We start from the raw sequence: 12,079 nt of genomic DNA, 5'->3' as shown, positions 1-12,079 counted from the left end.
ATATGAAATTTGTATATATTTAAGTGGCATTATTGAGAAGGCAATGCTTCCCATATATGGTAGACACAGATGCTTATACCCCAGACCATCTATTTTACCAGGATGACATAGGGAAGGGAAGAGAAGAGAGTTAAGAGAAGGAATATGAAGAATCCCTTATATCCTCCCTTAAAGGTAGAACCTGCCCTGTAACTATACTGGACCCGACGAAAAGGTACTAAACTATTTGTGAGCCATATCTCTTCAATAAATATTAGATAATGTTTAACTAAATTTAAACTAAATTTTAAACTACATTTTAAACTATACTGCATTTAAAAAACAAAGACACACAGCTCTAATCTCAAGAATTTTTCCCATTAGTGATCTTTTTTGTCCTCTGTGACACTACTATAGGTCCTATATTATGCTGCTTGAGCAAGTAGGAGATTGTGTTCTTTGTTATTTGCTTATGGGCCTGACCTGGTGACAGAAGGAGAGACTAGAGGAAACTATACTTTAGGTAAAAATGGATGGCTCTAATGGGGCAAATTAGAACTCTCTTGTTAGAAGTATGGGAAACAAGTGAAAAAATGGCAAATAAGAGTTTTAACATACTGTTTACAATAAAATTGTCTCTGCCACAAAATCAGAAGCAAAGGATAAACCATCACTTCACAGAATGATTCCACTTTGATGACTCTCTTGTCTTCTTTTTATTGTCCTTTTGAAAATATGGAGGTAACCTTGCAAAATCACTGAGCCGCTATTAAAAGAGCAGACCTGCAACCTTTAACTGTATAAGTCAATTAGATGTCTGCTAACTGAGGGCTAGGGTACAATAATGAAACCAGGTTTCTTGAAATTGACTGCAGATGATCTTTTTGTCAAGAGGCTCAACCCCATGATACCATTTCACTACTCTGGACAAACAGACCAGACAGTGTGGAAAACATATGCATCGCATTATCCTTGCAAGAGGGAGCTGGTTTAATTTAGGCAAACTTTGTCCCAGCATGTGCCCTTGCCTTATGGCAGCTTGTAGAATGATAAGGTGTCGAAGAGGATAAGGATCATTTGGTTTGAACCTCTTTAACTTAAAACCAATTAAATCCACCCCATTCTTCGTTGCTGTCTGCATACTTGGGCAACTACACAATACTAATAAGCATTTCTTGTGCTACCATATTACACAAGAAACTCGATATGTCTGATCAGTTGGCTGTCACAGTGACATTTTGCACCCAAACATAAATCTCTATGACTTCCCCTTTTACCAAGTGGGAAAATGTTTCTTAACCTATGAAAGATGGCTTTAGCTCTAAAACTGAGGTGTTCCCTCTTCTTTGCTTCAACAACCTTTGCTCTATGCACCAGTCTAGATCTTTGCAGGCCTCTAGCAAAATAAAAAAATTATATACTAATGCCAAATGGCGACTGAAGACTGAACTCAGCAAATGTAAATATCCAAAAAATTTATAAGTAATCAATAACTATAATGAGAATTATTCAGAAAAATTTTAAAAAACTAAAAAAATGGCGAGACTGGTCATTCTGTCTAGCAACTGACTGATGGGTATTGAGCATGTAAGTGGCACAAGAGTGGTGGCTCTATTCTACTCTTCTGTCTGCTGGAGAGATGTAATGTCCGGACAGTTGCAGGCTTCAATGATGTGCTATGTATGAATGGTAGGTTTGTTATGAACAAAATTTTCTGGTATGATATTCACTCCTGCTACAGTAAAATGTTCCCAATTCAGTTTCTAGCAATGTCCCACAAGTGAATACTGTGTCTTGCACCTTATAAATTATATTATCACAGTGACTGCAATGCTTAACAAAATCAAAGAATATGGTACTCCTAATTTTAACACATAAAGAGAATTACACATAGCATACAAATAAATGTGTAACTACAATAGAAAACAAACAGATTAGAAGTAATGAATACATTGATAAAAAAAATTAGAAAATCTCAACCGAATGAACTCTGAATTCATACATAAAGGGACCCTTCAGGCTTGGTAACCCAACAAAATTGGTAAGCAATTTGTTCATAATAAAGTCAACATGCAAGTATTCTAGAGATATATACTCAAATAAATACATTCTTTACTAACCATCTTGAGGAGGTGTGGTAACAGTAAAGGCAGTTGAAACGTGACCAGTCCAGCCAGGATGTTGATGAACGTTTACTGACCAACCCAGTCCTCCTAAGAATTCTAAGAAGTGTGGATGTACAGAAGAGACAGATACCTGCAATTAAATTAATATTTTAACTTACAGAGAATATTCCTAGATTCCTATGCACACAAAAATTACATGATGAGTAATATAAAGAGAATATTCCTATATTCCTATGCACACAAAAATTACATGGTGAGTAATATCATAAGGTCATGAACATAATACTCTCACTAGATAACTACATCATTTATACACTCATAGGGCTCACCATAAGGATTTGTTCTACACTGAGAGGTGGAAATGAAAGTTTAAGAAGTTAGAAAGCTAGCTTGGAAGAGACATGCAGGAATGGGTACTCTGCAGAAATGCCCCTTGGGGAAAAGAAACCTAATGGATATCAAAGCAATATACACAAACCTAATGGATATCAAATCAATATACAGTACACAAGTTAGGTTCATCAGTGAAAATTTCCATCATCATCATATATGTGCTAACATCAGGTTTTTCCTTTACAAAGTTAAATATCTAATGAGCTGACTTCCCTCCCATATATTCTGTGAAGTCTGCTTAAATATTCATCTGAACCAAATTCTATTAAAATTTTATCTTCACATGTAGATTATTATGTAATCAGTGTTGACTTTTCTTCACTACTGCCAGTTATTTTTCAAGAATAATTCAGAAGTTTTCAGGTTTGAATGAACACATATATTCAACAGTTTCTAATTTTAAGTACATTAAAAATTCTATTTTCAGTTTACAGTACACCCCTGTATTCACATTCTCACAATTTGCAGACTCACCGATTCATGGGATTTTCTGTGAAACATATCTATAAATTATTCGCGAAAAATTTGGCAATTCGCAGACTTTTCCACTGAGAAATATTCACTAATTAGTGTATTTTGATGTTATTTTCATGACTAAATACATTTTTTATGATAAAAAATTATTTATTAATTTTCATATATCATTAAGATTAATAATAATAATAATAATAATAATAATAATAATAATAATAATAATAATAATAATAATAGGTTTTATTGAATATTATTGCTGCTTCAGCTGATTTATTTTGTAGAAGACTTTTTCTATTTTCCTTATTGCAGACTTCTCTTCATTGGAGGTGTGTGCTTACAGTTCACTATATTTGTCATTTCATGGGGGAAAAGTAAAAAATCTGGATTCTGCTTTTTTATATATTCTATACAGTTAGAATATTATGACATATAGTTGCTAAACACTTGTTGCCGCGACGTTTCGACAGACTCTTCTGTCATTCTCCAGCGGGAGCTAGTAGAGGACTGGCAGGTTGCATAGGTCCTTCCAAATTTATACATGGGCTTCAGCGGGGGGTCATGGATGGCGAATTTTGATTGGTTGCAGTCAGCGAACTTCAAGCTAAATTTCTGCTCGATCCTGACAGATCTTCGCAACCTGGGAATATCACTCATTCCAGCGTTCCCATTGGCCTGCCGTTGTGTGATGTCATGCCGACTGACATCATCGATAGTTTGGCTGCTATTGGGCAGAGGATGAATAATGTCATTATTTACTTTTTCTGTCGTAGTCAGGGGGTTGTCTCGAAGGGCGCCTCGATCATCAGGGCATCTCCATTCTCAGGGTTGTCATTTTCAGGTATTCGTTGGATTTGGTGGGTGTTCGGCATTACTCTTCTCGAATTCGTGGGTAGGAGCGATGCCTCCTGCGTCGTATTCATTGTGGGTTTCCTCTCGGCAATGAGGAACGCCTCCAGCAGGTGCAGACGTCAAGGGTCGGTGGCTCTCCCGATTATACTTACTGCATATTTTGTATAATACTGACACGGGAGATGGAAATATTGTGGGTAGCACAGGCGTGGTTCATGATGGCACCCTCCTGGGGGTGGCAGGAGATCCTTTTTGACAGATGCATCGTGGTCATTCCAATATAAACGCCGGGGCATCCTCGGACAGGACATACAAATTGGTAGACCACGTTCTTCTGCTTGAGGGGTTCTCTTGCTGGTGGAGAGGGGTTATTCTTCATCACGAGATCATGGGTGCGGCAGTTCTTGTAATAAATTACAAAAGATTTATTTTCTCACTGTCTTCGGTGGGGGTGACGTTCTCCATGACAATTTTCTTCATGGAGCTCTCGTCCTCACGGTACTGGGGATGCATCCAAGCCCTATAATATATCTTGATGTCATCTTGGGGGGCAGGTTGTGCGCTCCCACTGCTATAACGTTTTTCCAGGCCAGTTCAAATTTCTTTGTTGATGAGTTTGTTGGTGAAACCATTATTCGCCAACATTTGTGCAGCATGTTCAAATTCCTTGTTAGTGCCCTGCCAAGTGGAGCAGTGGGAGAGGGCCCTTCTAATGAACGTCCTGACCGTTGTATTCTTAAACCTAGCAGGGCACTCGCTATCTCCGTTCAAGCATAGTCCCAAATTGGTGGATTTCATGTAGAATGATGTCTTCAAGTTCCATTCCGTCTTTGTGACCATAACATCGAGGAAGGGGAGCCGGTCGTCTGTGCTGAACTCGACAGTGTAGTTCAGCACACTACACTGCTGGAAAGTCTGACGAAGGAGTTCAACCTCCTCCTCGTTGTCTGCTTGAACGAAGATGTCGTCGATGTATCGGGCATATTTCTTCGGCTGCTGGATTCTCTTGAAGACACGTTCTTCTACAGTGCCCATGTAAAAATTTGCAAAGAGGATGCCCAATGGAGAGCCCATCGCAACGCCATCCTTCTGTCTATACATGTGCCCTTTGTGCGTAGTGAAAGGCGTCATCTTCGTACAGATCTCCAGCAGAGCCTTCAGGGAACCTTCTGGGATGTTCAGTGGGGTCATTGTCGGGTCTCTGTAGACTCCGTTCAGGATAATGTGGATGGTTTCATCCACCCGTACGTTGGTGAATAGACTCTCTACGTCCGGAGAGGCGATGGTCCCTGTGCCTGGGGAGTCTCGGATCACTTCGAGGAATTCCACAGACTCCCCGGGCGCAGGGACCTTCGCCTCTCTGGACGTAGAGAGGAAACCCACAATGAATACGACGCAGGAGGCATCGCTCCTACCCACGAATTCGAGAAGAGTAATGCCGAACACCCACCAAATCCAACGAATACCTGAAAATGACAACCCTGAGAATGGAGACGCCCCTGATGAGTGAGGCGCCCTTCGAGACAACCCCCTGACTATGACAGAAAGAGTAAATAATGACATTATTCATCCTCTACCCAATAGCAGCCAAACTACCGATGATGTCAGTCAGCATGACATCACGCAACGGCAGGCCAATGGGAACGCTGGAATGAGTGATATTCCCAGGTTGCGAAGATCTGTCAGGATCGAGCTTTGCTGCAGAAATTTGGCTTGAAGTTCGCCGACTGCAACCAATCAAAATTCGCCATCCATGACTCCCCGCTGAAGCCCATGTATAAATTTGGAAGGACCTATGCAACCTGCCAGTCCTCTACTAGCTCCCACTGGAGAATGACAGAAGAGTCTGTCGAAACGTCGCGGCAACAAGTGTTTAGCAACTATATGTCATAATATTCTAACTGTACTGTATAGAATATATAAAAAAGCAGAATCCAGATTTTTTACTTTTCCCCCATGAAATGACAAATATAGGCGAGCTGTTAGCACACACCTCCAATGAAGAGAAGTCCGCAATAAGGAAAATAGAAAAGTCTTCTACAAAATAAATGCAGCTGAAGCAGCAATAATATTCAATAAAACCTGTTTAAAAGAGGGTCTCCTGCCAAATTATAATAATAATAATAATAATAATAATAATAAAATACTGCAAGATTAAATAATACGTAACTGAGAGAGAGAAACTGGTTTTCTCCCCTCCACTCAGGACAGCTGGACCTCATTAGAGCAAAGACAGATGCTCAGAATTGATACTACTGAAATGTTAAAATTATATTAACATACTATTGAAATTATATCAAAATGATATATATTTGTTTCAGGATGATAGTACTGTATACGCATTTTTTGAGGGTATGTATTATGATAAAATAATGATTTACAGTACTGATTTTCAAATATTACTATTAAGTTTAATAAGATTAAATAATAACGTTAATAAAAATAATTTCTCTCTCTCTCTCTCTCTCTCTCTCTCTCTCTCTCTCTCTCTCTCTCTCTCTCTCTCTCTCTCTCTCTCTCTCTCTCTCTCTCTCTCTCTCTCTCTCTCTCTCTCTCTCTCTCTCTCTCTCTCTTTCATTTATGAGAGAATTTTTCCAACATGTAATATGTACGTATGTTTCTTTTGTAAGATATATAAATAATTTACCTAATGAGTACTAATTTTTGAATAATAATAATAATAATAATAATAATAATAATAATAATAATAATAATAATAATAATAATAATAATAATCTAATATTTTCCATGAATTTGTGTAATAAATTATTTAACATTTTAAACAAACAAATGCAGATTCCCAATCTTTTTATCCTTGACTTGAGCAAGGAGGGGGAGGGTAAATGTCAATCTGCTTGACAGTTTGACATATTGGCCAGAGGGGAAGAAGTGTTGCCCTCAGAACCTCATGGATTTCAACCTTTTTTATAATGTAAGGAGTTATTCTCCCTCTCTCTCTCTCTCCCAAGGGTACAATGTGAGAAATGGATAGATAGATAAATTAGATACTTAGTCTTCTCTCTCTCTCTCTCTCTCTCTCTCTCTCTCTCTCTCTCTCTCTCTCTCTCTCTCTCTCTCTCAGGAAAAGATACTGTTTGTGTATGTGTGTGTGTGTGTGTGTGTGTGTGTGTGTGTGTGTGTGTTCATAGTATTTTAAAAATGTGTAGTAAAGGTAATACTGTACATCTTTGGAAGACGAAAAACACACATATAAATTTTGTTGTTGTCAGAGAGATTGAAGAGATAAACTATTAAAAGTAAGTATGTGTATATTTTTAAGGGTACTAATCTTTAACATGACTTTGAAATGTTATTGATAATATATAACATAATTTCAAGGTAAATATAGTAATAGGATAATAATTTAAGGTTTACATTATATGGATAATACTTTAAGTATACATTTGGTATTTGAACTTTCAAGATAGGCAGTTATAAGCATTTTTAGAGAGGGGGGGGTAGCAAGTATTCGCGAATTTTAACTATTCGTTGGGGGGTCTGGAACGCATCCCCTGCGAATACAGGGGTTTACTGTACTCTTGAAACAGATATAAAATTATCCAAAAAAAAAACCAGTTGTGCTTATTTTCTTCATAAATTCCAGTGTTTAAGATCTCTCTTATATCATACACCTACTAATCACTTTTCACATCCTTTATAACCTCAAAGGAAATACTCTTTTCAGGTATTTAGTATTCTTATTGAAGAATATGATAAAAAATTTGTTTTTCATAAGATAATCAGGTAATATGAACACTGTATAATTCACTTACTGAGATATGGATTTTATTATTATTACCAAGTTTAAAAATCTAAATTTAAACATATGGCAGTTTTGCTCTTGTTTTATTTTATAAACATTATGTAGCCCTCATCTATCATGTAAATTCAGGTTTATAATTATTCTCACTGTTGCCTCTCTAATATCAGTAGAATCACTTTAATGTAACTGTCTATGCAAGACAATTATACAGCAAGTAACTGGTACCAAGGTCAGGTGTCACTAAGCTTTTGTTTACTGTAGTTCATTTTTATTGTCTCCTTACTTAGTATAAACTGTTCACACAATCCCTTCATACAAAAAGAATAGCATTAACAAAGGATTATTTTACATGCAGTAACAAAATAAGCTGGCAGTCCCCGGTTAACGGTGGGGGTTCTGTTCCCGGCCGAGTGCTGTTAACTGAAAATTGCCGATAACCAAAAATCAGCAATACAGTATCGATAAACCGCTTACCAGCCCCATTAACCAGTTATTGGCATGGATAACCGTTTATTGGCGCCGATAAACCGCTTACCGACACCGATAAACTGCTTACCGGCGCCGATAAACTGCTTACCGGCGCCAATAAACTGCTTACCGGCGCCAAAAATCTGGTTAACGATGTCACTAGCCAAGCACCATAACACCAAAACACCGTTAACTGATGCCACCGGTAAGCGGGGACTGCCTTATATAACTCGAGCACCTCGTAGAGTTTAGCTATATGCACAACAAACCAAGTGTAAAATATTATCCCTCACAACTTCTTTGGCATATGTAAAAATGCACAACCCTATGCAGAAAAGTTATTTCATCAATGAACATACTATAAAAATTTTTTTTAAATATAATAAAACCATTCAGATAAAAAAGAATATACATTATTATACACATATACTTACGACATTATTGAGAATATCATGAGGATTAGTCTGCCCTGCTCGAACATAGAATACATGACCTGTATCTACAGTGCGATTATTGGTGGTATCTAAGAGTTCAAGGTCCTTAGCAAAGCCTGCCATACTGGAATCTAAAGCTACAAGAGATGGCACTGCAGACTCCACAGATTCCTGAAATATCAGATAAAATGATCTCATTTAAATTTAATGTACTGTACTTGCAAAATATATAAGAAAATGAAAGAACAAACAAAAAAATATGATTAACAATTAGCATAAATATTATTATTAATAAATAACTCACCCATACCAGAGTTATTAAAGTTGCTAATGAATAAAAACAAGCTTTCACAGAAATAGAAGCTGCAAGGTCAGGAACAAAATAACAAAATATCAGATTTACTACAAAGGGATTCAAAGCAGAAAAAGGACAAAATTACAGAGGTAGCAAGAGGGTGAAGCTGTCAAGACTATCATAAACAAAACAGGAACTTTTTATGTGCTCTGTAACATCTGATATGGATCAAGACCACAAGCAACAGCAGTAACAATTTAACCTTATTCATCTGATTGTATTACACCTAATTTCTACCCCTCAAAAAAACTAATTTTCTATCTTTGCAGTTATCTCAAGTAGATTCTACACACGTGGATATCAATTCCCGTAATGCTAACAAACACATAAAGTCTGCTAAGAAAATGTCTTCTGTATTTACAAATGAATGTACCTAATTCAATAATGTTTAGGTTGTTCCCAAAAGTATAAGATCTCCCATTTTTGTTTCACCTATGATTTTATTATTCATGGTCACCCCAACAAATTACATCACTTTCATAAAACAATGAACATACATACTTTGCCTTACCTGAACTGCACAATCATACTGGCCTCAACAGTTATTATGAGTTATGGCATTTAAACTATTTTTTCTTTCTTTCCTATATGCAAAACACCATACTGTACAGTCATTTCTAGTAATTATTAATTTGTTTCCACTGCATCTTTCAACATCTGCCAGTAACCATTTACATGAACTTGGAGAAGATTAACTGATCAGTTTACACTTATGGATAATAAAATTGTCTACACTAAAAGACAAATGAAATTATCATCTACATAAAGTCCTTTGAACCGATGGACTCAAAATCTTATTTTACTTTTATCATTCCTTTTTTCCTTAACAAAATAAAGAACTAATTTGTGTGTATCCAGCAAGACCAACTTCCAACAGGAAGCAGCAATATCCAACAGGAAAGGGAAAACAACCCAAACCAATAGAGCTAAACCCTTCATTGCAAGTCCCAAAATGATAAAATTTCCAGATTACGACTACAAATCCTACAGCAAAGACTTCCTTGGTAATGATCTTTTTAATGTATTCCTCCCCTGACATCTCTGCATTTTGTAGTCACAAGTCTTCAAAATTTCCCCATTTTACCTTTGGTTTACATTTCAATACATTCACTGCATATATAGTTACAAGGCTTGTACAGCATATATTTTGCTTCTTACTAATAGGACTTCATTATTTTACCAGCCGTCTTATTCTACTCCAATTTGCTTTTCCTACTAGGATTACAACTTGGCTAAAAAAATAATCATAATATTAATAATAATACCGTAAATGTTCCTGCTACTTCATATTACTCTTTTTCTTACTGCATTCTCGGCACCTTCTTAAGAAAATATTATATTGCTAAGATAAAAGAAATGTTCTACTTCTGCCAGACCTGGATGGCATGGTTCTCCTCCTTCTCTTCCAAATCTGCTCTTCTTATGCACTGAATCCCTTTCTTAATTTATATTACTACAACCAAGTGAAAATTATCAACCAACAAAATTACACTTAAGAAACTGACAGACTTCATGACTTCATGTGCCTTGCTGAGAATGCTACCAAATTTTGCATTACATCCTCTAATACTGGACAATACAAAAAAATAAAAATACATCAAAAGTTGAAATACCATACCTGCAAGGCATCCAAGGACAAAAACCCAAAGTGAGACAGTAATAGACGAGCCGTCTGGAATTCATGACACAGTGGCGGAGCAACACACTCAGTCTCCACATCAGGATAGTCTGTTATTTCCCTTTCTACTTGACGACGAATATTATCTTCAAACGCAATCTGATAAAACAATTTGAGTGTCCATAGAAACATCACAACAATTATATCCACTTAAATTACAGCAAACTGCTACTCTTTAAATTGCTTTAAGGTGAACAGTTAAATGTAAGAATAAATCATACTAAAGTAATGTTCTATTTTTCTGTCTTACTAGTTTTCTCTAATCTTAATGTTCTAACCTTGCTTTGCTTTTTTTTGCTTTCCTTAGAGTTAAAATTACAAAATACAGTCCTATACTCAGAGCATATGCTGATCTTTAGAAATAACAAAATTTTAATCCATGTTAATTAGAAAACAACAGATTTATAAACTCTTTAAAAATCAACAAGAAACTAAGCACTTTCACCAAAAAATCTAAAAACTTTATGCACGAAAATTCTGATTATCCAAAAATACAAACATGAGAACAAACCTTATTCACTCTTACCTGATGATCTAAAATCTGAAGAAGCTTGTCATGTTCTATTGCAGATTTCTCATCAACCATTATCACACTCTCAAGGCTTGGAATAGATTTATCACTGCAAAAAACCATACTGTTACATAATCATTTTTTTTCTGAGGGCTACAAAAAATGTTGTACATAATAAAAGAAATATCAAACAACATGACTTCCTCTGGTCAAAAAATTACAATTCACACTTATATAACACACCTACAAATTCTTCAGTCACTGAATTTCTATAACTTACGCTTTGCACAAAGGTATTCTTTCTACGCTGTCTGGGAAGTACTTAGGCTTAACATTGTGTTTAATGCCGACATCATTCATTGGCAATGGTCGACCTGGATTTACTGTGTATAATTTAGCAGAAGACTTGTGCCTAGCAAGATGCCTCAGTTGCATCGTCCATGCCACTCTCCCAAATGGTCCTCGGATCAGAGCCGTTACAGTGGGTTGAGGATCTGGAATTAAAATAAAAGCTACTCATCTTGTTACTGGTTCTAAAAACTACTGGTCTGTGAACATATTTTTATAGCTTTTATAATGTTTTCCTGCAATACCCATCAATAAAAAAAGCCCTAATCGTTTGCAATCATGTGCACCCACCTTTAAGCCCTCATGTTCAGAGGTAAGAGGAGACACCATAACTAATAATAAATAACAATGGAAACTAAACACTGAACATTCCATGCACAGTGCTGTACAGGGGTCTTATTATGATAGCTTTAATTACTGCTACAAGATGTTAAACCATGCACTGCTCTGAAAAAAATGGAAACAAATGTTTTTCATACTACAGTATTGTATTACCTTGATGATTGCCTAGAGGCTGCTCTAAGAGAGCCAGCATAATGGAATTTTGTGCGACAAAATAACGGAAATGTTGGACCGCAGCGTCTCTTGTAAGCTGGTCTGAAACATCGCAAGTGTTGCAGTGACGAAGAAGAGTCAATTCATCTAGAAGTGATGACAAAGACTCTGCCCCACACACTGATGGGAAAGTTCCAACCTGAAAA

General features: G+C 36.5%; 1 protein-coding gene across 5 annotated transcripts in view; it reads right to left on the bottom strand.

The window, feature by feature from the left end:
• LOC136842415 (ral GTPase-activating protein subunit beta) overlaps positions 1-12,079 on the bottom strand; it is a 92,335-nt gene that overhangs the window by 15,647 nt on the left and 64,609 nt on the right. For all 5 annotated transcript variants that reach the window (XM_067109738.1, XM_067109818.1, XM_067110062.1 and 2 more), the window contains 6 exons: positions 11,874-12,072; positions 11,311-11,524; positions 11,046-11,139; positions 10,460-10,618; positions 8,487-8,657; positions 2,100-2,235 (listed from right to left, as the gene is read on the bottom strand). In XM_067109738.1, coding sequence (XP_066965839.1) covers positions 2,100-2,235; positions 8,487-8,657; positions 10,460-10,618; positions 11,046-11,139; positions 11,311-11,524; positions 11,874-12,072 — 973 coding nt within the window. The remainder of the gene's footprint in view (positions 1-2,099; positions 2,236-8,486; positions 8,658-10,459; positions 10,619-11,045; positions 11,140-11,310; positions 11,525-11,873; positions 12,073-12,079) is intronic.

The sequence above is a fragment of the Macrobrachium rosenbergii genome, chromosome 1, assembly GCF_040412425.1.
Source record: "Macrobrachium rosenbergii isolate ZJJX-2024 chromosome 1, ASM4041242v1, whole genome shotgun sequence".
NCBI lineage: Eukaryota > Metazoa > Arthropoda > Malacostraca > Decapoda > Palaemonidae > Macrobrachium > Macrobrachium rosenbergii.
The sequence above is the reverse complement of the archived record's forward strand: the minus strand, read 5'-3'. Positions and strand labels throughout refer to the sequence as shown.